This window comes from Diabrotica undecimpunctata, chromosome 6 (assembly GCF_040954645.1).
Source record: "Diabrotica undecimpunctata isolate CICGRU chromosome 6, icDiaUnde3, whole genome shotgun sequence".
Lineage (NCBI taxonomy): Eukaryota > Metazoa > Arthropoda > Insecta > Coleoptera > Chrysomelidae > Diabrotica > Diabrotica undecimpunctata.
In genome coordinates, this window is record NC_092808.1 from 157,874,811 (window position 1) to 157,900,889 (window position 26,079).

Consider the following 26,079-nt stretch of genomic DNA (forward strand, 5'->3'; position numbering starts at 1 on the left):
ATATAAAATTCAATTGTACAAACACATTCTTGAGTTGTATGTTGGAAAATACCCAGAAAAGTCCAGTCTCCTCAACGATGTGATCTCTCCTCCTTTGCACCTCGGCTCCTTCTTAACGTCTCTGCAAACCTCCTGCAGACTACACAAAAAATACCTGTTTCACTTCTTCAAACTCAGCTACTTATTTATGACACCAGGACCTCCTTTTGTCAACTTGATGCCTTAAGAATACTTTCACATATACTTTATAAAATGCCCACGGTAGATACAAGGACCTCTTTTAATCTACTTGTTATCTCCTTCTTCAAACTATTCACTTCTTTTCGTTACGCCGGTATCCAAACTCACGAACCACACCCTATCTTGAGACAAACAACTGTTTCCTTTCGATGACCAAAATATGACTAAATTCTCCTGTCTCATGATCGACTCACAAATTCCCATTTAGAAACGACCGTCCAATCAAAAGCTCAAATTGTGTTTACCATGATTTTGGAAAAGCCTAATTTCGGTTTCAGAGAAAAACTAAATAGCTTACTTTAAAATTGGTTTTGTCATTATACAATAATTTATACATATTTCAAAAGATTAGAATATGGTCATTTAATACTCGATGATACAAACAATGAAAAGACTAACTTACAGGTAAAATGTCTTCTAATTCTAAACAAAAGGTTTTTTTGATAATTTTGTTTGAAACGGAAAAAGGTCGTTTGCCAAACAAATTTCTATTCTTATCTACACTAAATCTTATCTTAAATTACTAGGTATATACAATTTGTTTATATTGATATCTTGAAATTTTATTTCGATGGATTTTTTTATTTATTTTTCTTTGGTTGGGAAAGAAGAAACATAACAATATATATATATATATATATATATATATATATATATATATATATATATATATATATTGAACTTAATGAATTTTTGATGAATGTTGTCGATTTTATAGGGGTAGCAGAATTTTTTTACAAAGAAGTACAGTATTTAAAAATGCTCTATACTGATGTGAAAATAACTATAATTCAACTTAAGTATACTAGAAACCACTTTCTTAAACGAAATTAAAGGACGCACTTAATTTTTCCAAAGCACTCTCAACCCTTCTTATGACTTGAGCTTAATACCCGTAAAGACTCTTTTAATTTCTAGGATTTCCCAACTAGAGTTTAAACACAATAATATAAATGCATTGCCACCCACTCATTTACCACTTTCTCACCTCTACACAATGAAACTTCTGAAAACTCAATTAAAAGATTAAGTTTCTTCGGAAGTTACATTAGACGATAAAATCGGATTAAGCCTAGACGCCAAAGCCGCAGATATAAATGAGCCGAATATTAGAAAACAACGCCTTAACAAGCAGATTACTTCTTTGCTGTGGTCTATTTTCTCTCTGAAACCGCGAGAGTGAGTTGGTATGCCTTAATGCAAAACCGCTGACTTTTTTTATTTTTTTGCAAAACGTGTTAAAAGTTAAGTTTAAATCTTGATTATGATAAGAGAAGGATTTACGTTAAAATTAATATTTCTGAAAAGTTGTTAAACAAAGTTAAATAGAACAATATTACCTCTTAACTAATAGTAGCTTCGTTAATGTCGCTTGATTATTAAGCACTCACGGTTTTAACATTTCATAGAGAAAATAAGCGAGTTAGAGACTCTCTTTAAACCAGAGTACCCTCTAACCGCTACGCCTAACTGCTAGGATGAGACTGGATGTTAATAGGATTAAACAACAATTACCTTCACTGTAAACTGCAGAGATAATAGTAAATTCTGGAAAAAATTCAACGGACAAAGTCCTTAATCTTCTCTCTTCAAGTTTCGACAAAAGTCTCAGCCCTTAGATATTCACAAAAGATGCATAATAAAACTTTTAAATAACATTTTCATAATAAACAGAATATTTGATGCTGTCTTAAAACTTTTATACCTTTCTATTTATTAGAAAATAGCTAACGCAATAATGATTTTCAAATAAGAGAAACCCACGACCAATACACTATAGATTGTTTCAAAGTGACTAGTCTGTACAGGGTAAATGCATAACATCGATGCCATACTTCTTTGCAAACTTGTATTAAAATAAACGCCACTTCTTAGTACTTAGCCTAATCCATCTTTTGTGTTGAGGGTAGCTTAAGTACTAATGCCCACTAACGACCCTGCCTGGCTACCTTCTGTCAGTGGTTCTCAAACATAAATAATATTTGCTAGAACATACTTGAGTTAAATTAAAATAAAATAGAAATTAAGAAATGCCTTTTATTTATGTCACACAAGCAGTTTGTTTTTAATTCTACAGTATGTGCTAGCGATACAAGCCATTTGTTTATAGATTTAAATAAAATCGAATGAAATAAAACTAAAATATAAAGAAACATTTTATTTATGTATTGTTCCGTTCAAAAGTTAAGGGGAGAAGGACTTTTAAAAACCGCACTGTATATGTTGGCAGTAACAAAATGTAGAAATACCCGAAAATAAAACTAATAAATAAGTTAGAAAATAAAAGAAGTCATTTTATTTAATTTCGTGTGTTTTCTGTCTGTATATATCGAATCTTGAGCTCTTCTACCATATTTAAAACCTATGTCATTTAGTAGCCTATGAAATATGGTTTTTGAAAAAGCTGGTAGGTCGTCATCATCCTTTACTTTGTTCATAATGCTGTCAACGGTTGGTGGTATGTTTTCCAAAAAAAAAAAAATAATCATGGACAATTTTTCTTATTCGAGATTTCACTCCCTCATCGTGAGTATGGTCATGTGAATTGGACTGGAAACTGTTTTACTTTGACGGGTGCTGGCAACGGCGATAGTTTTTGCCAACAAGTTTATGGTCTAAGGCCAGTTCCCAAATCGATAAAGGGACATGTTTGCTTTGCGTGGACAATGGAGATTAAAACTGATTTGCTTCTCCTGATGATCTTATAATGATCTTTATTTCCTAAATAATGTGTTTACAATAGAAGATATTGAAAATGGATGAATATAGATAAGCTATCGACAATGAGTTTTTGATATATTTTACTTTTTTATAGTATTTTTCTTTATGTTATTGTTTAGTTCGACAATGTAACTCTCTTATTTATACATCGATGATTGAATCATGCTTTAGTTGAAACAATGATGATAGTATATTAAACAACCGTAGGCAATTGTTTTCTGCGTGTATATTTCAGTGCTATGATTCTTAAATCCGGTCCTGATGCGCCGCTCGGGGCAAACCGGCAACGTAATCGACCGTTCTGCACTTGTACTGCATTCTAACTGTGGCTTCTATTATAGATGACCACAAAATCATTCTAAATTATTAATTTAAATTCAGAGTGGATCACTTAACTTGCAATGCGTTAATTGAAGCTGCCACATAGCTGTCTTATCATAGGTCATTAGCTGTGCTTGCAACTAAACTTGACAGTAGGCTTAAGTAATAAGCTATTTCAAATTTGACTGTTAAAACTTGAGGTTCGGTTAAATTTATACTTAGGTTATAGTTTATTTTTATGAACGAGAGAGTAATAAGCATAATTTTAACTGGTAGAGATAGTTCAAACACTCCTGACCATGGAGCTGCGCGAAGGCGGAGTCAAATTCACGTAAAGGCAGAAAGATTCAATTGTAAGTGGAATTATACAGTGCATACTACAGTGCGTTTCGCATGGAAGTGGGGACTAAACCAAATTTCGTCTACTGCGCCGTGGTCAGGAGTGCTTGCACTATCTCTAGCTCCGACCACTCCATGGGCGTGCTCAAGATTAATTAAAAAATTACTTTGAATAATTGTAAAAAATAAATGAATTATTTCAGTGTTATAAAGTGTTATGTGAATGTAAACAAAAGTGACCTCTTTTATCACACACTATATTAGAACTGACTGGCCTACATTAAAAAGGGTTTTAAAAAATTCACATTTTTTTTAATTTTTAAAAATTACAAAAGAGAAAAAGAGTTTTTAAAACCGTCTAAGGTATGTTAAATAGATGAATAAAAATATTAATATAAAACTTACAGCTACTTGTTACAAATCCAAATCAGATTCAGAAGATGAACTTTCAGAACCAAGATTTATAATAACTGGCTCGATCATTTTATCAGTAATATTGTCCAGCTTCCACATTTTTTCCTCTTCTTTAATAGTGTGATTTACTGCCTTTTCCCAGTTTTCAGGTTTTACAATATTTACGACGTCCAAAAACAACTGTTTAGCATCATGAATTTTAAAAGTGGTATTTTTTCTTGAAACTTCACTCTTTATCTGTGCCCATACCAGTTCAATCGGGTTTAATTCACAATGATATGGTGGGGATCTAAGTACTGTCATTCCACGATTTTTGGCAATTTCATCAATTTCGTATTTTTTAAATTTTTCTTTATGAAGGGCACACAACGAATAAAGTTCCTTTCTTATAGATCCGGGATGGTACGTAATATTTTTTGAACTCAGCCAATTCTGCAAGTCTTTTTTTAACCACTTGGTTGTGGGCAGTCCTTCTATAAGTCTGGAGTGATAACTTGCATTATCCATTACTATTACACAGTTCTTAGGAAGAAGATCTATCATTTGTTCGAACCATTCTTGAAAGACATCAGCGTTCATGTCTTCATGGTAGTCACCGGTACGAGTTGATTCAAAAGTTAATAAACCACCTTCAACAAAACCGTCTGAACTGCCAATGTGTACTATTATCAGCCTGTGTCCCTTTCCTGATGGTGGGTTTAAACCAGTAGATAAGTTATTTACAAAAGCGTGCCTTTGACTTGTAACAGTTTCATCCTGCCAAAATTTATTTGGTGTATGACCCTCGTTGATCCATGTTTCATCAAGATAAAATATTTTTCTTTTTTGGTTTCTCATTTCCTTTATGGTTCTTAGAAAATGTCTTTTCCATATGACAATATCGCTTCTTTCTAATAAAATAGATTTTCTGGGATTCTTTTTCCAGCGGAAGCCTATTTCTTTTAAAAGTTTCCATAACGTACTTCGACTCATTTCTGGGTAATCCTTATCATCTCGAACTGAGACAAGAACTTTATCCAATGCTGGAAATTCTTGTTTAAAGAAGAATTCATGCACTTTCCGTCGAAGTCCTTCTTTAAAATGATATTCTATTTGAAATTTTGGTTTCCCTGGAGCATTACGTGGCATTTGAAAACTACCACATTTCTCTTCTTTAATAACTCTGTAAATCGTAGATTTCCCAACACCAAGTGTACTGCTAACTAACTCAACGGTCTCATCAACACTTTCACATAAACGTTTGTCTGTAAATGATTTAAAACAATTAAATATTAATGTTTTTTCATTAACTGTTAGAGGACCAATTTTTCGGCGTTTACATGGCACTTCCAAATTTTCCATCACACTAGTATACACAATAAACTGCACCTTGCAACTGAAGTACCTACTTTTAGTGAACTGTTAAGAATTTTGAATACGCCACTTGGACTTTCCTATATACAAAATGGAAAAACCCACTATCACATTTTCTGTGGAATAAGTTTAGAAGGTAATTATCTAGTCAATTACTGTCGTAGATTCCTGGAATTAAAGAATTAAATGTTTGATTGTTGAAACCCTTACTTCGTGGAATTCACTCATTTCAGATAAAATAAAACGTTTTATTTTATCTAAAGAATTAAACTTTATTTTGCAAATAGGCAAAGAATTAAACTTTATTTTGCAAATAGATAAAATAAAACGTTTTATTTTATCTAAAGAATTAAACTTTATTTTGCAAATCGGTAGGTACTTATTAAACTTTTATTGGTTATATATAACCAATAAAATAAACATCTTACATTTATTGCAAATTCATTAGTACCTGTTAACCTCCATCACTCCGACACTGGCAACCTTATTTAGGGATTAGTAACCATCACAACTATTGTATTCTATTCTGCTCCAACCTTTATACCTGGTGGTCATACTCAATTTAAAATTGTTTTCCTATATACTTCTGTAAACTTGTTGACAAATATCTGTTTTTCATTGAGTCACCCGTATCAACAGTTTATGGATTTGCATACATAATTTATTGTTTTATTACTCTCTCATACATAAAAATACACTATAAAATAATACATAATAAATTTTTTATTTCAGAATACAATTGGGAAGCCAACAACAGCACTAACTATCTTATATCTCCTGCGTTTGATGACCTATATTCAAGAGAGATCCATGCAACGGCAGGTCAGACGCTGCTTCTTCCTTGTAGTGTTAGGAATTTGGGAACCAAAGTTGTAAGTACTACAAGTTTATAGCAATAAATCTAGTAAAAGTTAGACTATTAGATATTAAAAAAAGTATAAATCACTTTTTCTTTTTATTTGTTTATTTTGAGAATGGCGTTTCGACACATTTATGAGAATAAAATAAACAAGTTGAATTTAAATTTACTCTTTATAACAAAAACTCAATCATATCTTATTTAAACTCACACATCGCGATTGCTTATGTTGTTCGTAGGTTGCCCACTGGTGAAAGTCTTCTGTTGTGTGCTTGATGTATTAGACGTCGCCGCAGCTATACAGGGTGTTTCAAAAAAAGGTAACCCCGTCTCTAGGGTAGGTAAAAAACTGAAAAATAATTGGGGTTTGCTTAGTAAAAAATTTTTGTAAACCATCCGTTTTCAAGATACAGGGCGTTGAAGAAAAAAAAATTTTAGGCATTTTTTACGATTTTGCCGAAACTACTGGCAACATTGTAATGAAATTTTATACGAATATGTTTTGGAAGCTGATACATCCCATGAATTTGTTTTTATATCTGATTCTCATAGGGGCCGCTAGTTACACGGATCGTACTAAGTATTAGTCAATATAACTTTTTAAGAATATAATTATTAATCAAAATTTCAAGTAAACTTAAACATCATTCAATTTTACACGAAAAAGGTACTCTTGGTAAAACTCGATACTGTGTACCGTTTTCGGAATATTTTGGTTTGAAAATTATGAAGTAATAATTGATGCTGGTAGTAATGATAAAGTTCTAATAGGTATACCTCTATTTTCTCCAAGTGTGTCATGGAAATCTGACATTTATTGATTGTTATGACGATAAATCAACAATAATTAGAGTTTTGAAACCTTATTATTTGTAAAATCAAATCAAAATGTACTCAAATGTTGAATACACTGACATGTTATTAACCTTAGGCGAATGTTTAGGATGTTCTAGTGCAGCTGTGACACGTTATGCAGAAAAGTTTCCTAGAAGAAAACTGGGAATGTGAGACCAAATAAAATAAATTCTGGTAGACCAAGAAAAACAAGAGCAATTAATAAAGAAAATAATATTTTAAATTTACTTGATCAAGATCCAACAGTTAGCGTAAGGAATATAGCAAGACAAACAAATACTTCTTCTTCAAGTACTTGGCGGATACTGAAAGAACAGCAATTACATCCTTATCATTACAGACAAGTCCAAGAGCTCTTGCCAGATGATCTACCGGTTAGAGTGACAGAGTTTTTGTGAAACATTGCAACAAAGGACGACAGCCCACAATCCAAATTTTTTAAAATGCATTCTTTTTACGGACGAGGCCACCTTTACGCGACAAGGTATGTTTAACTCCCATAATGCACACTACTGGTGTGATGAGAATCCACGAGTCAAAAGGGTATCACATTACCAACACTCATTTAAAGTTAATGTTTGGGCAGCAACTTTAGGTAACAAATTAATAGGATATCATATTCTACCTGGAAATTTAAATGGTGATATGTATCTTGATTTTTTAAACAATTCCTTATTCGAGATATTAGAAGATTTACCGCTAAACGAGCGAAGATCTTTATTTTTATGCATGCAGCTTCACCACACTTTGATAGAAGGTGTCGTAATTGGTTGAGTAATCATTTTCCGAATCGATGGATTGGTAGAGGTGCAGAAGCTCCGATTCATTGGCCTCCTCGGTCATGCGATTTTAACCCTTTATACTACGCAGTTTAGTCGTATATTAAGGAAAAAGTCTATGCTACGGAGGTAAATTCACGCCAAGAATTGGAAGAAAGAAATCAACGTCAATTTAATGACATCATAGCTGATCCCCTACCATTTAGAAGGTTAATGGAATCTTTAGAAAAAAGAATAGACTTGTGTATTCGCGAAAACGGAGGCCATTTTGAACACTTACTGTAATTGAATTTTATTTTATGTCCTTAGTCATTAATTTAATTTTCTTCTTGTGAGTTTTGTTTTATTACTAACTATTTTATACCAGCATCAATTATTACTTCATAATTTTCAAATCAAAATATTCCGAAAACGGTACACAGTATCGAGTTTTACCAAGAGTACCTTTTTCGTGTAAAATTGAATGATGTTTAAGTTTACTTGAAATTTTGATTAACAATTATACTCTTCAAAAAGTTATATTGACTAATATTTAGTACGATCCGTATAACTAGCGCCCTCTATGAGAATCAGAAATAAAAAAATTCATGAGATGTATCAGCTTCCAAAACATATTCGTATAAAATTTCATTACAATGTTGCCATTGGTTTCTGCAAAATCGTAAAAAATGTGTAAAATTTTTTTTTCTTCAAGGCCCTGTATCTTGAAAACGGATGGCGTTACAAAAATTTTTTACTAAGCAAACCCCAATTATTTTTCAGTTTTTTACCTACCCTAGAGACGGGGTTACCTTTTTTTGAAACACCCTGTATAACGGATGTTGTAGCTTACCCCACCTCTCCAACATATACACACATCGACCATATTGAGTTCAGATGCGGTTAATTGTGCATCGGTTAAGTCTTACATGGTAGCTTAAATCCAGGATGTCTCTTTGCAATGCAAGATATAATTGTATTTGGTTGAGCTTTTGATCATTCGTAGGTACATTTGGTGATCATGTTAAATCCGATGGCTGCGGTTCTTATGTGAGATTCTCTGAAACGCATTCGACTTTCGTATATAGTTACCGTTATTATATAGTTACGTTACATCTTCTACTCGTATATAGTTACCTATCGTCATCAACTTGTTAAGGATCTTTTTTTATTCTTTGGTCAAAAGATTGAGTTGGCGAAAGTATGGTGATGGATTGTCCCTCAGCACTGGAAGCCAATGTATTGGTGTGGATTTAATTACTCTGGCGATCATTCTCATAATGTTATTTGGCTAAACATCGATATTTTGAAAGTGAGCACAGTTGATACATAAAAATGCGCAATATTCACTTATAGAATATAAAAGTGCTAAGCTTTTTTATCAGTACATACGGCAATTTAATGAGCATATTAGTCTGCTCTTTCGTTGCCTTCGATGCTAAAATAAAAGGATATCCATAAAAATCTGCATGGATTTGTTCAGATTCCACAACTTTCTCAAAAAGCTGCTAAGGATTACGCATGTATGTTAAATTAGGTTATCCTAATATTTATATTAGTTGAAAGACGCCAGAATTCGTGGCTAAATGACCTGAGGAGCTGATTTGACCGCTTATCCACAGAAATCCTTTGTGGAGCAGTTTCCAAAACTACAATTGCAATTTGGATCGCTAACCTTCGAAGGGAGACGACGCAATAAGAAGATATTTATATTTAAAATATTGAAAATATTATCATATATATTGTCATATATATATTATCATATATTATAATATCGAAACTATCTTACCGATTAAAATATTGATTATAAAGGATAAGAGGTGTTTAATATTCAAGGAAAATATATTTGGGGCTTGGTATAAAGATATCTAAGGCAAGAACACATTCGTTTATAGTAGGATTGGTGTTTGTTCCATGATGATGATGCTACGTGACTATGTGGTGGCTGAACATTTTTACAATATAATCTTTCTATAGGTTATGTTGGAAATATTTCAAGCGATAGCCTTAGGGTTGTACTGTATATAGTATCTAGCACTTTTTAGCACTTTTATCTATAAATCAATTCTATGAGCTTTCAGAACAAACAACTTGAGCAAACATATTACGAACAAGAAGGATTTGAAAAGAAAAAGCAATTACACAGTGGTGTATACAAACTTATATGTGGTGACTGCCTAAAACCTTACATTGGTCAAGCGGATAGAACTTTTGACAAACGTAGAGCAGAACACAAAAGGACTCTTACTAATAGAAAAACAGATTCTACGTACGTACTTCACCTTCTAGATTATAATCATTCATTTAACAACCAATTTCAAATTCTTCTCATTCAAACTAAAGACCTTAGGCTATCATTTTTGAAATATACGGAAATTATCAAATTAAATTTAAAGACTTTAAAGTGTAGATGCATAAGAAAAATAGCTCGAATTCATCACATATTACAAATTACTTAAGAGATATTATTAATATACTTCAATATTTACAATAATGTTGATGGCATACTTTCCAACTATATATAAAATTAGCTTAGTTTCAAGAATATTTATTCCTTTTTACGAAGTTTATGATTGTACGCTATATAAGTGTACCTCCGTATATATTTCTAAGTGGATGAGTATTCCATTATTTGCCATCTACGAGTGTTATTTCTTTTGAATACCCCTGGGGACTTTTTTTCAGTGCAAATTTTATTTTCAAATATGTTTACCATTCAGCCAATACAGCAACAATGGCAAGTATTTACATATTTGCCACCAACGACACACAGCATACAGAGACACAGTTAAAAGCTGCGAGTCGGCGATCGACCTTATCAACTTTAGAAAATCCCCGACGACAGGAAAACTCCATATTCTAAACCTCCTTCATCCATTTGCCTTGTTCGAAAAACCGAAGTGTCGCTTTGAATATTGATTGTGGGTTGCAGGTGTCTTTGGCGACGAACACCACATCAGAAACTCGTTGTAGAGATGTTTAACAAAAATCGAGAAGAACTTAACAAATAATAATCAAACATTTGTAGATTAAGATATCAATTTATGTTTGATTGTAAAAAACATTAAAAAATTGATAAAATAATGCTTAAAAAACTACGAATACCTACGCTGCCTTAATCGTATCTATGAAATTGAGACACTATCTTAAAACTTGCCCATAACCACGTGTATTATACCTAGACTTCGGCAAATATGCATATTGCATATTTTGCATATTGTGCATATTTTATGCAAATATTTCATATTTTGGCATATTTGTATAAAAGTTTGCATAAAGTGCATAAAAGTTCAGATTTTTATACTGTATTTGAAAATTTTTAAACATACCAATTTATTTCAATTCTTGTATAAAATTTTGTAGTCATTTTAATCAAGAAATGATCTAAGTACGTAATCTCTACAGGTACAAAACATTTACAATTTCAAAAAAGATTAATTTAAGTAGCCCTCAACATTCTTAGAAAGTCTCGGTCACTGAGGCATTCAGTTATTGGATAATCGCTAAGGGTTCGCTCATTTGCATTTTATGATCTAATCCCCAAATCTATCTACAATTTATTGTATCTTAACAGCAGGTAAACGGCTAATAGTTTTGTTCCTAATTTAGGGATTTTCCAAAATCTCACAGTTTATTGAATTAGGTACCTAAACATTTCTAATTTGATGCTCAGATTTGTAAATCATTTTTGTTTTGATATTCAAAGCGTAAACACTCGTTGTGCGTAACAAAAAGGAAGATTGTGATTTTATAATGCATAAAACAACCAGTGCTTCAACTTGGATTAAACCTTATAAAGAGCTGTCTATGGATATGGGAAAAATCTACTGTTCAGTCTGTGGCAAAATTGTAAGTATCTAATATTTTCTATTAAATATCTAATATTTCATACATACAGGGTGTTTCCAAATGACACTTACAACGTTTGACTGTAGATACTTCTCGAAAAATTGAACAAAACGATATAGTTAATGAGGGGTCAAACTTATTTACTTTTCGAGATACAGGGTGTTAAAATTAAAAAAAATTAAATTCTTTTAGTTAATAACAACAATAACTTTAAAACCAATAAACGTATTTACTTGAAATTTAGTACTCGTAGGTTGTTTTTAAATGAAAAATAGCTTCCTTTAGTGAGAAAAAATTGTCCATGGTACAATACAATGGTGTGTATTTAGAAAAATTTTTCACCTTTACTTTTTTTTATGAAGTCAGCTATTCTAAAACACAATTATTTTTATTGTAATTGAATTAACAAAAAAAAACTTTTGTTGAATTTTAAAATAAGTTATATGATGTACTAATGGTTAGTAACAAAAACTAATTTGTGGATTAATACTGCATTTAAAACACTTAGCGAGTGTTTTTTTTTCCAAACCAGTTATTTGATTAACCAAAAACACCTTGTATATTTTTATATTTTAAAGGTTGGGTTAAAATAAAGGTTTTTATTTTTATTTATAGATAGCATGTGAGAAGAAATTTCAGATAGACCAACATGTGAGAACTGCTTCACACATTGCAAAAAAAGGAAAAATAGGAGGAAAACATCAAACTTCAATGGCTAAATGTTTCCAATCTACTTCAAAAAAATTAGATGAGCAAGAAACTTTTAATAAAGACTTGTGTCGCGCATTAGTGTCTGCAAACATACCGCTTTCAAAATTAGCAAATGTAAATTTTAGTTCGTTTCTAAAAAAATATTGCAAACTTAATGTTCCAAGTGATCGGTCTCTAAGAAGAAATAATGTGAACGGGCTATACTCGTCGGTGTTAATTAATATTAAGGAAGAAATTGCAGATAATTATTTTTACATATCTGTAGACGAAACCACTGATTCCTCAGGAAAGTATATTGCTCATTTATTGATTGGTGTTCTTAAAGAAGATACCTTACCAAAATCTCATCTTATTTCATGCCAGCAACTTGAGAAAACAAATGCTTTAACAATTTCGCGTTTTATACAAGAAACATTAGCAACTTTTTTTCTTCCGACAACTATTCCTTCTAATAAATTACTGCTTATTTTATCGGATATATGGTGAAAGCAGGACAAAATTTAAAAATATTTTTCCCAGATTTAATACATGTTACTTGTGTAGCGCATGGATTAAACAGAGTTGCAGAGGAAATACGAAAAAAGTTTCCTCTTGTAAATACCATGATATCCAGTGTCAAAAAAGTATTTCTTAAATCTCCTATAAGAATTCAACTTTATAAAGAAATGCCACCTAACATTCCTCTTCCACCACAACCTATTTTAACGCGATGGGGAACATGGTTAGAAGCAGCTAATTTTTATGCAGATCATTTTGTTAAAATAAAGAACATAATTGATACGTTAACAGATGAAAGTTCCCAATCTCTTTTGGATTCTAAACAAACTTTTCAGAGTAACTTTCTTCAACAAGAACTTTCATTTATAAAATCAAATTTTAGTTTTGTTCAAAAAACAATTACTCAGTTAGAATCACCAAAACTGTCATTGTTCGAAAGTACAGCATTAATAAAAGAATTTGCGTCATGTTGTCGGAACGTTAGAGGTAATATTGGAAAAGATATTTTAAAAAAATTTGAAGCTACTATGGAAAAAAATAAAGGTTACCATATTCTTTCTGAAGTAGTCAGTGTTCTAGCTGGAAATATTTCGGAAACAATTAATTTAGAACCAAATGTTTTGGTTAGTTTGAAAAATGCTTCCGTTACATCAGTTGATGTTGAACGAAGTTTTTCCATATATAAATATATGTACTCAGACAGAAGCAGTTTTTGTTAGAAAATTTTGAACACCATTTGGTCATTTATTGTTACCATAATTCTAAATAAGTTTATTCATACTTAAAAATGATGTAGTTACTTAAAATAAATGTAAATCTTAATGAATAGTAGGAAATATTTAGTTATGTACACTTTTTTTTTAAATAAAATTGTTACTATTTTACGATTTTTTTATTTATTTGTATGCATATTTTGTAAAATATTTGCATATTTTCGGGTAAACACGTGCATATTTATGCACATATTTTCTACATTTTTATTTGCATATTTGCCGAAGTCTAATTATACCACTCCTTAAGAATTATAAGGTAAGAAAAATTGATGATCACAGAGCAATATACTATGCAACAGTCAACAAAAACTTTTATAATGATCTTCTTTAACCGTATGATAAGCTTTCAATTAAACAAAAAATGTTATTATAGTTAAATAAAAAAAAATTCTGGCTAATAATTGTTGACGACATTCTTCCAAAATTCAGCGTGTTCTTCTCGTTTTTTGAGATGAAATCTCTGATAACTGGACTAATAGTGATTTAATTATTCGCTTTTTGATATTTATACTATGGCTTGAGTGATAATTGATAATTAAACAATATTATGCAGTTTCTATTTTTTATCATTTGAAAGAAACTCCTAAGTTAATTAAATTTATTCATTCTACTCATTTTATTTTTATCAAAATTACAGAAATTTTATTAGGTATTATATGATAAATCAATATATTTAGTAGGTATCATAATACGTCTATGTTCTTCCTCTGTCTAAATATCCCACCATTTATCCATTGTTTGTTGCAGGTCTCTTGGATTAGAAGTAAAGACTTGCACATCCTGACGTCTGGTAGACATACATTTTCCAGCGACAGCCGATTCGAGTCTGTGCACACGGACAGCTCGGGGGATTTTTGGGGCTTAAGGATCCGCGGGGCGCATGTTGCTGATACGGGACAATACGAGTGCCAAGTTAACACTGAACCCAAGATGAGTTTGGCGATCAGTCTTACTGTGTCACAAGGTAGATACAATTTGGATTTTTGTAGTTTGTTTTATTTTACAAAGTTTCATTTGTTAGGGTTTCTAGCACATGTTTTTTAAGGTTTTGCAAAACATTATTAGTAATTGCTGATAAAAAGCTATTTTAAGAATACCGAGCGAAACAACGGTTGCGTATATTTAATTATTAAGCAAGGGAATTAAAATAGATCTCAAAAAATTTGACTTTTTAACTTATTGAACAGAAGAAAAAATAGACGCCATACAAGCTTCTATTTTTCGACCTTTTAATTTTTTTGCGGTAAATAGCCATTTACAGAAATTTCATCTTTTGGTTCGTCCAATGCCTCTCTAAAGATGTTTTCAGAGTATTCTTATTTTATCTCTGTATTCTATCTAAGTTATTCTTGGTACATGTACGTCTGTGTACCAACATAAACGAAAAGTGGGTTCAATAAAAAAAACCAAGATATGCATTCTTGAATGCTATGTATTCTGTTTCTTCTCTACAGGGTACATTATTCAAAGCATCCTTTAAATAACTGGAGGTCGCTTTTGAGATTTGGTGATATTGGAAAATAAAACCATAATAAAAGAGTGTGGAATTACTTCATTTATAAAGAAACGTAGGTTAGAATATTTGCCTCACACTTTTTGGCTCTTTAATTTTGGAAAGTGGATTTTACTATCTTCCACTGGATTATTTAGAGCATCATTAAATAATGCGAACATAACCATGTTACCTTACGAAGAATAAGAATACAAGTTTAGTTACGTTATCTCCTTTATAGAATTGTATCAATATGTTGCAGTTCCTGCAAATGCAGGATTTGCAGAACTGCAAATTATGATGGGGGAACTAGCAACCAGCTCCCAATACGTCGGCCTAAAAATGAATATGAAAAAAATAAAAATAATGACAAACACAGATGATCCCACACGTATAATTATAAATGGCAGTGAGATAGAACAAATCCAGCAATATATCTACCTAGGCCAAATCCTGAGACTTGACAAAGAGAACCAAAGTGCGGAAATTACTAGAAGAGCAAGACTGGCATGGGCAGGATTTGAAAAACTTAGTTGGATACTTAAGAACCGCAAAATACCCCAATACTTGAGGAGCAAAGTGTTCAACCAAAGCATCCTTCCTATCATGACAGATGGATGTCAAACCTGGACCCTAACCAAGGCAAACATGAATAAACTAGCCACAACAGAAAGAACAATGGAAAGAGCAATGTTAGGTATACGACTTGTCAGATAAAAAGAGGAACGACTGGGTAAGATCCAAAACAAAAGTCGAGGACATAGCAACAAAAATTGCTAAACTTAAATGGAGCTTCGCGGGCCACACTGCTAGACAAAAAGACCAACGTTGGAATACTACAATACAACATTAAAGACCTTACGAAAGTAAACGACCAAGAGGAAGACCACAGATGAGATGGGTTAATGATATTAAAAGAATAGCCGAAACAAATATGTTGCTCAGGATAGAGACCGATAGAAGGAGTTGGGAGAGGCCTATGTCCAAATATGGACAACAGAAGGCTAAAAAGAAGAAGAAGATCAATATTTACGATGTCGTTTCATTCACCTAATCATGCCATAATTTATATTTCTTGAGAACTAAAAACATGTAGTGCATGTTATTTAAGGAACATTACTTCTTGATACACAATAGAATTCATAATAAACGCGAAGTATATCTTGCAGCGACGGGAAAAGGCATTACGGGTGAAATTCTGGGTTTGAAGCTGTTGGCGGAAAGATATTTGGAAGTGCAAAGAAAACTTTACGCTTGCTTTGTTGACTACCGAAAGATACTTGACACAATAGAGCACGACGAAATTATTTAAATCCTAGAAGAGATCGGCAACATATGCATATATGTATACTGCGATTAAAATGGGCGTGCTTTTACCGCAAATGGCAATACCAACTATGTCAGCATAAAATGTAAAGTACGCCAGGAATGCCTCCCGTCTCTGCTTCTCTTTAACATTTATGCGGAACATGTTAGTAAGGGATCTCTAGAGAAACACCCAAATGGTGCCAAAATTAAAGGAATTGTGATCAATAATAACACTAAGTAACCTTGATGAGTCAGCATCAAAGAAGTACTTGGGAATGACCAGGAAAAACCTACGTTTGACAGTTGTTTTTTTAACTGGTCATTGTCAACTAAGCAAACACCTCCACACACTGGGGCTAGCAGACTTCTATGTAGGAAGTGTAAACGAGAAGACGAAACTGTAGAGTATGTCCTATGTTATGAGTTATCGTATACGAGAGTACGATTTCGGCGAGTCCTAGCCCACATAAGAGAGATGTCTCCTGATCTTGTCCACCTTCCTAGAAATGGCAGGATGGACAATGAGCTAAGGGTGACAGCTTCCTGGGAGGATGCACAATGGGTCAATTGTGGCCCAAGTGCTGTGAAACCTAACTCGCCCTCCCTACTCTACAGATACAGATACAGGCCCCGACATAGGATCTGAAAAGCTGCAAAATTACTCGCATTTATTAGAAAGTTGGTTCAAAAAATGGAAAACTAAAGGCAATAACGAAAAATCAGAACAAATCGTACTTGACAAGACGCACTTGTCCACAAGTTAGTCTAAAAAATGCCCCCATGCTAGAAACGTTGTGAAGTATATTAGGTTGCATTTGGACCGAAAGCTGACTTGGAATGAACACATTAACGCCAAAAACTCAGGTCAATATAAAATTAAAACAAATGAATTTGTTACTTGGCAGAAAGTCACAGAGTCATTAGAGAACAAAATACTGCTTTACAAAGTCTTACCAAAACCAATATGGACTTATGGCCTAGAACTCTGGGGCTGTAACGAGCCTTCTAACACTTCCATAAAGTGGATGGACACGTACTTAACTACTGTGCATGATTGCAGATAGACTGATTTGGGTCTTCCTGTTTGATACGCTCTACAGCAGCAACAACTTTTTCTTCTATACGCACTGTACGACGTGTCTGTGGATGCATATTATCATTTAGAGTAAGCGTGGTTTCCTGATCGATCGAACTACTTGCTCTGATGGACTATTATGTTGACCATAAAATGGACGTAGTGCGAGATACGTATTTCGAACAGAACAACAATTTTAAGAATAAATTAATACAATATTTGGAAGCGTTGTTCGGGCGTCAAGTCTATTCGTGCTGAAATGCCAAACCGAACCTAACATAAATCACTTTACAGCTGTCCAAATGACTGACCGCTAAAAACTTACATTTTTATACCTCCAAAAAAACCCTTTATTATTTATCCATAAACGGCGCTACCCTTGAAACCCAGACGCTCGGGAAATATACGCATACGCAACTCGGTCGAACTGGTTGCAATTTAATAAGCATGTAATTAGTTAAATTATGAGCACGGTACGTTTTGTTGAGTTTCGTGATTATGTTGCAGATATGCCTCCAACAGAGTATTTAATAGTGTGGACGGTTTTGCCGACAAATTGAATTAATTTCGTTGGAAACACTTTTTAGAACATGGTGAAACTATAGTGGCGCGTATTTTGATATTCTGTTTGAATATAAATACATGGATAATGTTTTATATTTTACGTTTTACACAAGTTTTAACTGAATGTGACCTAGTTTTAAACAATTTTCGAGTGGTTTCAAGTATTTAGAACTTCATTTACGTCGAAATTTATGTACCACAGCGTGTTTATTGGAACTGAAAATATTATTTGACTTCCGAATTTCTAAACGATCTTAACCCGGTATCCGACAGGTGAATTTTTTTTTCACCTACAGACAGGTGGGGTGTGACAAACCCCAGCAACTGAAAAAGTTAAACAATTCCAAAAAATATCTTTACGTTTATTTTTTAATATTTATTATTGTAATTTGTAATACACAACATGTAATCAATAACAATATATGAGTTTAAGTTAAATTAAAGACAAAAGAAAAATGATTCTTTTAAATAATTGGAAAAAAAGAATTTATTTATAATTAATAAAACAAAGATGGCTAAATTAGTAAGCAATACGAACTTGAATAATTACTCAAAATCTGTACAGTCCTTACAGGGCATGCTCAAGACAGAGGTAAATCTCGCAAGCCTCGCATACGTATTTGGTTTTTCTGTCACGACCACGAGGAAGCTTATAACATCTTCCCTGCTGACCTGGTCTCCTTTTCTTGGGTACTAGCTCTGATTGTTCACCCAAAACATGTCTTATAGAACTACGCAGTTCTCGAGTTAACCTCGGATTTGTTACTCTATTCCGTTGATTGTCTTCTATTAATTGTTTTCTTAACTCTTTTAGGAAAATTCTAGCAATTTTCACGTCATTATTGTTCACTCTGTAAATTATTTGGGCATTAATTCCTGCGGTATTGAGAAGGGAGAAAAAGATTGTTAGTGGCCAGCGGCGACTCCGACGTGAAACACTGTAAGATGCGGACATTTCATCCACGAAATCAACACCACACTTACTAAAATTATAAAAATATACTATCTCAAGAACTTTCTTCTCCGTATCACCCACCGAATTATCATGATGGAGAGATGACATCAATAATGTCACTTTTACCTTTTTTAAGATATTAGTGTACAATTTTCTTGAAACGCAAACAGTATAAAATACATATCTGTATTGCGTACATTTAAAAATTCTGGAGGTATGTCTGGCTTATTTTTTCTTACTGTTCCAACCGCAGTGAGTTTGTAAGTATTTCGTAGGTTTTCGAGGAGTTCGTAGCTGGTATACCAGTTTTCAAACGTCACGTTTCGTTTTATTCCAGATATCGGGGCTATTAGACGGTCTAAAATATCCTTAGGGCTATTGCTTTGTCTAAAAGGTCCATCTGGCTGCTGACCAACATAAACCTCCATATATACAAGGACGTATGTACATGCATATACCAAAGCATGTACTTTTATACTGTACTTAGCTGGTTTGTTCGGTATATATTATCTAAAACTGCAGCGGCCACGAAACGGCTCCAATTTTTCGTCGATTGTTACATATTGAGACGGTGTATAGGAGTTCTTGCATTTATCTACGAATCGGTCAACAATTCCTCGAATATGTGCCAATTTATCCAGTTTCAATCTCAATCTGTATGATCAAACCGAAGGCATGAAATTAAAAACTCGTAGCTTCTTTGACTCATTGTACACCGAAATATGTCACAATGTCAACAATCATTTGTTCAGATATAAATAACTGAAAACATTCGATAGGAGTTTTGGTGGATTTAGCATACGTTTTAACGCCAGGTAGATATGTTATAAGGTTGTCAGATCTTGTTCTAACGTTTTTATTTGGTACAGCTTTCATCCATTTACTTCCATTTTTTCCTAAAAAGTGGGCACTTACATTTGGACTTTCATCAGAGTTGTCTTTGATATCTGTAACGTCAAGGCCTGAAGGCGTGCCTGTTCTCGTTCTTAATTCATTTTAGCTTAAACTAATAAAAAAATCTGTTAAATCTATAATAAGTATTATTCACTTACCATACTTGAATAATTCCAAATAAAATAGGTATCTGAATTTTCTGATAACCTTTTTCATCCAATTGAAAATTATTTACATATTTATCTATCTATATAAGTATTTTACAGCTGTCGCCGCCTTCCTTCTTTCAGCCAACGTCTCCGGTCCTTTCTTTTCTGCCATTCTCCATCTATAAGGTCTCGTCTTTTAATGGCCTCGTCAACTTCATCCCTCCATGATCTGTTCTTTTCACATGTCCATACCAAATTAAACGTTTTTCTTCGATGTAGCTGAGTATGTCTTATTCTATTGCCATTCTTCGTTTAATCTCCTCATTTCTGATGCGATCCATTTTTGTCGCTCTGCAGCTTCTTCTCATTAACTCCATTTCAGTTGCTGTGATTTTGGACCTATTTCGTTTATTTATTACCCAATTCTCTGCTCCATAGGTCATTATACTGCGTACCAAGGTGTTATAAATTCTCTTCTTTGTATTTCTGGTAATCTGTCTATCCCACAGTACCCCGTTAATTTGTTTAATACATCTTCTTGTCTGTGCTAATCTGTTGGTTTTCTTTTGCTCGCTGGTTCCATTTTTTGAGAGTATGAATCCTAAATATTTGAATTTGTCAGTGCCGTTAATTTCCCTATTATTGTCCATTTCCAAGTTTCTCACTGGTTCTTGCTCTGTTGTTAAATATTCGGTCTTATTTAGATTTATTTCCAGTCCATTTTTTGTGTATTCGTTTTCTAATTTTCGGAGCATATAGCACAGATCTTCTTCATCTTGAGCCGTTACCACTTGGTCATCTGCAAAGCTTAATGTGTACAAGAAGTTGTCCCGGATTGGTATTCCCATCGCTTCATATTTCCTTTTCCATGGTTTTAATATTTGTTCGAGGAATATCTTGAACAGTGTCGGAGATGTATAGCATCCCTGCAATAAGCCTTTTGTGGTCTTAAATTCGTTGGAGTACTTACTTTTAACTCTTACCTTGTTGTTGTTGTATAGGTTTTATACGGCTTCTATTAACCTCTGAGTTATTCCGATTTCCTTCATCGTGTTCCATAGTCATGCCAGGTGAACTGGTCTATTTTTTGCCATTTTTTTTTTCAATTAATTGTTGGAGTGTATATATGTGGCCTATGCAAGATCTTCCTGCCGTGAACCCCGCCTGATCTTCTCCGATTTTATTTGAGATAGATATTTCCAGTTTTTCTTTCAGTATTTTTCCATATAACCTGCCCATATATGCTATCACACTGATGCCTCTGTAGTTCCCGCATTTCTTCTTATCTCCCTTTTTATGTATCAAGGTTATATATCCTTTGGACCATTCATCTAGTATTTCGTTCAGGTTTATAGCGTTACTGAACATTTCGTGTATAATTCTGTGTAGTTTGTCCGTTCCGTACTTAATTAGTTTATTAACAATTCCTCCTGGTCCCCCTGATTTTTTGTTCTTTAAAATCTTTATGGCATTCTTTACTTCGATTAATGTTATCTCAATCTGTTCTTCATTTAGATTTTGTTGTTGTTCCTGTTCTGTGTTTGTCTCTATGAAATCTGGGCGGTTTTCTGTGAGTAGTTCTTTATAGTAGTCTTTATTTAGTGTCTGATTTACACAATTAGCATGAATTATCAATTAAACAAGCCTCATTCTATATTTATTTATTTATGTATTTATGATCTGATGACGTCTTTATTAAGATTTCTAAAGCAAATATAAACCCAAAGAGAAAAATATGCCTGCTCAAAACAAAATACTTATAATTTAACTACACTATTACAAAGAAAAATATTTCAAAAACGTCTCCTGTAAGTACACGGACGGAACAATTGTAATCCTATTTTGATATTGCTTCCAGGCAAGTTTACTAGACATAAATATTCTGATTGTATTCTTCATAACGAATGCACATATTTGGTAGCGAACTGTTTTATTTTTCCAAACGTAACGTAAAAGGATCTGAAAGTTTTATCGCTTGAGTTATACTGCAACACAAAATATTTGCAGCCAAATTTATATCAGTTCGTTTAAGAGATTCGTTTGAGAAAGAGTTTATTGTGGCTGTCAAGTAAAGGGTAATGACAATATGGATAGGTTAAAAAATATTTGTAGACTCATCTAGTAGTACATGGCACTAATTTACTCCTATATAGGACCACCTCTGTTGGCGTTGGCGACCATTAGATACAGCAAATTATTTTGTATCCTGGGCTGTCTGTAATTGTGTTTACATGTATCTATACCCTATCACCTATTCTTGTCTATATTTCACAAACTAAAACAAAATTTCGCAAGTAATAGTAAAAATTAACAATAATTTGTTACTCCTGTCTAAAAATGTATTACTTTATCAATTCAACTACCTTTAAAAACAAAAAATGTACAGGCCAAACCTTCAAAATGTTTACCTCCAATAAATGAATCATAAGGTTGTACCTTTTTACAAAGTTTGTCAAATCAAATTTAAAAATTCAAAGTACTTAAAAATCAATTAGTAACAACCAGTTCCGATGTCTTCACACTAACGAATTAAAATAATAGTACAGCACTCCTGGTGGGATGTTACTATTAATACCGCCTTTATGATTTTATTTATTAAGATCGAGTTAGCAATATATGTATAACTGACATGCATTTGCCATTTTAAACAACTAGTCTTCTTCTTTTTCTTTGTGCTACTAGGATTACTTCTGTTTGTCTGCCTCTTATTCTGTTTCACTAGACGACGACGCACTTGAAATAATGGTGAAACTCTTTAACACAATTTATAGAACAGGCATCATACCAAAGAAATGGCTCTCCTCTACTTTTGTCACAATCCCGAAGACGAATAACGCCAGAGAGTGTTCAGACCACAGAACTATAGCATTGATGAGCCACACAGTAAAAGTACCTATTTTTAAAAATAATTCACAAAAGAATATTTAATAAATTAGAAGAGGACATAAGCGCCACACAGTTTGGATTCAGAGGTGGACTGGGAACACGGGAAGCTTTGTTTGGTCTGAGTGTGTTAATGCAAAGATGTTTGGATGTAAACCAAGACCTCTACGTAGGTTTCATAGATTTTGAGAAGGCCTTCGATAAAGCTGTATGGAATCCTAAGAAGCAAAAACATCGACAGTCGCGACATCAACATTATATCCAGGTTGTACTGGGGACAAACAGCAAAAATCAAAGTTGATAATGAGTTAACCGAAGAAATTGAGATTCGTCGAGGTGTGCGTCAGGGTTGTGTGCTTTCTCCACTATTTTTCAATATATATAGCGAAACAATATGTCAGGAAGCGCTCCTAGTAGAGCAAAACATTGATATGAACATTAACGAAGAGTTAATTAACAATATACGATACGCTGATGACACGCTAATAGTAACAGATAACCTAGCAAATTTACAGTTTTTGATGGAAAACATAAACACCCATACCAATAAGTATGGTCTAAAACTGAACATCAAAAAGATTAAATTCATGATTGTAACAAAGAAGCTATACACCAATGTGAATTTAACCATAAATAATCAGCCAGTTGAAAGAGTTACGTCCTACAAATATTTAGGGGTTTGCTTTACTGATACTAATGACCAGACAAGAGAAATCAAGAGGCAAATAGAGATAGCGAGACAATCGTTTGTCAAAATGAAAAAGTTCCTATGCAGCCGGGACATAAATATAAACTTAAGAACGAGAATGTTAAGGTGCTATGTTTTCTCCGTTTTGCTGTACGGCATGGAAGCCTGGACACTAAAAAAGATAAACATTAAAAACATTGAGGCATTCGAGATGTGGTGTTACAGGAGAATGTGGAAAATACCATGGACAGAAAGAGTAACCAATCAAGATGTTCTGCTGAAGATGGGGAAGGAATGCGAAGTCATAAAAACCATACAAACGAAAAAACTTGAATATCTGGGCCACATAATGAGAGGAGAAAAGTACTCTCTGCTTAGACTCATAATCCAAGGAAAAATCTCGGGAAAGAGAAATGTGGGACGTAGGAGGATTTCCTGGTTGCGAAATTTAAGGGAGTGGTAAGGGTGCAGTTCAATACAGTTGTTTAGAGCTGCAGCCAACAAAGTAAAGATTGCTGTGATGGTAGCCGACCTCCGATAGGAGACGGTACTGCAAGAAGAAAGAATTCTGTTTCAGTCGTTGTTGACTGTAAATTATCTTTCCACCTTTTTGGCGGCCTTACAACAGGTCTTCTGCTATACGGCTTGTTGTTCTTACAGATGTTCGCTAATCTATCTGGTCCCATTCGATTTACATGTTCGTTCCAGTTTTTTTTCTTGTTTTTATCCACCTGCTAATATCTTGAATTTTGCATTGTTCGCGTATACTTCTGTTGGTTTGTCTGTCTCTTAATAATATGCTCGCTATTGATCTTAATACTTTTATTTCGATATTGTTGATTTGTTGTTTCGTCTTTCTTGTATCGGCCCTTGTCTTCGCTGCATATGTTAGGATTAAACAACTAGTAATCATATTAATTATCCACAATTTTGGCACCTTTCGGGCTGTTTCTCCAGAGATTTCATAGACGTTAAAGAGATGAGAAGATAGAAGGCGTCCCTGACCCCGCTTCTCTTTGGAAGGTTAATAAGTAGGTACTCCTCGTTTTATACAGACGTACCTGGTGTTGCCATTTGCAGTAAAAAACATCTCCTCTATGACTCAAGTATATATTGTGGATAATAATTATCTCCCATAGAGCCCAATATCTTCTTTCTTTCTAAAGTCTATAATTCGTTGACCATTATTGTTTCTTACTTGTTCTCCGTGTTGTCCTAGTACATCCGAGGATTCTTGGTCTTTTATTACGCCTACTCTACCATTGAGATCGCCAATTAATATTATGTTACTCTCTGCGCTATCTATGATCTCCGTCGCCTTTTCCCAAAAAATGTCCTTGGTGTTCGCTCTTTCGGTATCAATCATTCGCTCATCAGTATCAATATAGTTACAATTAAATCTTGTTTGCTATTAATTTCGTTAGAGGTATGGGTTTGAAATAGTACAAGATTATCTCTTGTGAAGCGCTGCCTTTCGATATTTGATATTTTAAATACATTTTAATATAGTGAATTTTACCATCTTTTATTTTAACGATATTTACACTTTTCTCTTAGTTTTGTCAATATATCATTACTTTTTGTGAATTAAATATTTAAAAAGAGTGACGCTGTTTTTTGAAGGGTTTTTTTCCTAATTCTTTTATGTTTTTTTGTTGTATCTATTCTTTCTTTCACCAATTCCCTTATCCTCTCTGGAGCATAAGGGTATTGGTGTTTCACTTTTACTTCTTAATAATCTAGTTCATTATGTATGGTATAGGCCCTCGAAAAACAAGCAGCAGTCTTATCCTATAAAAAGTATCTTTATAAATCTCTTTGTTACTATTTAAATAGGAATGGTTTTTTACTCTGGCTTTAAATTTAGTGAACTTAAACAAAATTCAGCTGCCTGTCAAGTAAACATTTCACCCGCCAATCCGTTAAACCCTTAAAACTATAACCAAAAAACTCCCTTCGCTCCGAATTAACTTTTTCCGCAAAAACAGTATAATTAAAATCTCTGTGGATTTCCGGGAACGGGTCCCAGGACGGCGTCTTGCAAACATCAAATAAATTATTCAATTGTTCTGTCTAAACTGCTGAAGCTCCATTGTTTATTCTATTAATCAAGTTATTTAACGAACTTGTACAAACTTCACGATGCCATGATTCCGAAAATGGGATACTACAAAGCAACACAAATTTGAAACAAGGCATGATTGCAACGAAAGAGGAGCGCGCTGACAGGGAAAGGAAAGTGCATTTTGGGTCTGGATTTGTACTCGTGTTTTTATATAAAGGTAGCTCCTTTTAAAGGTTTTAAATTCAATTTGTAACGATCAGATATCAGCTAAAACCTATTCGTACGTGCTTCTTTTAGATTTTGTCACAGATTTCT

The 26,079-nt window shown here is 33.3% G+C and overlaps 1 protein-coding gene across 5 annotated transcripts in view; it reads left to right on the forward strand.

The window, feature by feature from the left end:
* The window catches only part of LOC140444198 (zwei Ig domain protein zig-8-like), a 156,274-nt gene that overhangs the window by 98,953 nt on the left and 31,242 nt on the right, over positions 1-26,079 (forward strand). For all 5 annotated transcript variants that reach the window (XM_072535928.1, XM_072535927.1, XM_072535926.1 and 2 more), the window contains exons 3-4: positions 6,121-6,260; positions 14,439-14,655. In XM_072535928.1, coding sequence (XP_072392029.1) covers positions 6,121-6,260; positions 14,439-14,655 — 357 coding nt within the window. The remainder of the gene's footprint in view (positions 1-6,120; positions 6,261-14,438; positions 14,656-26,079) is intronic.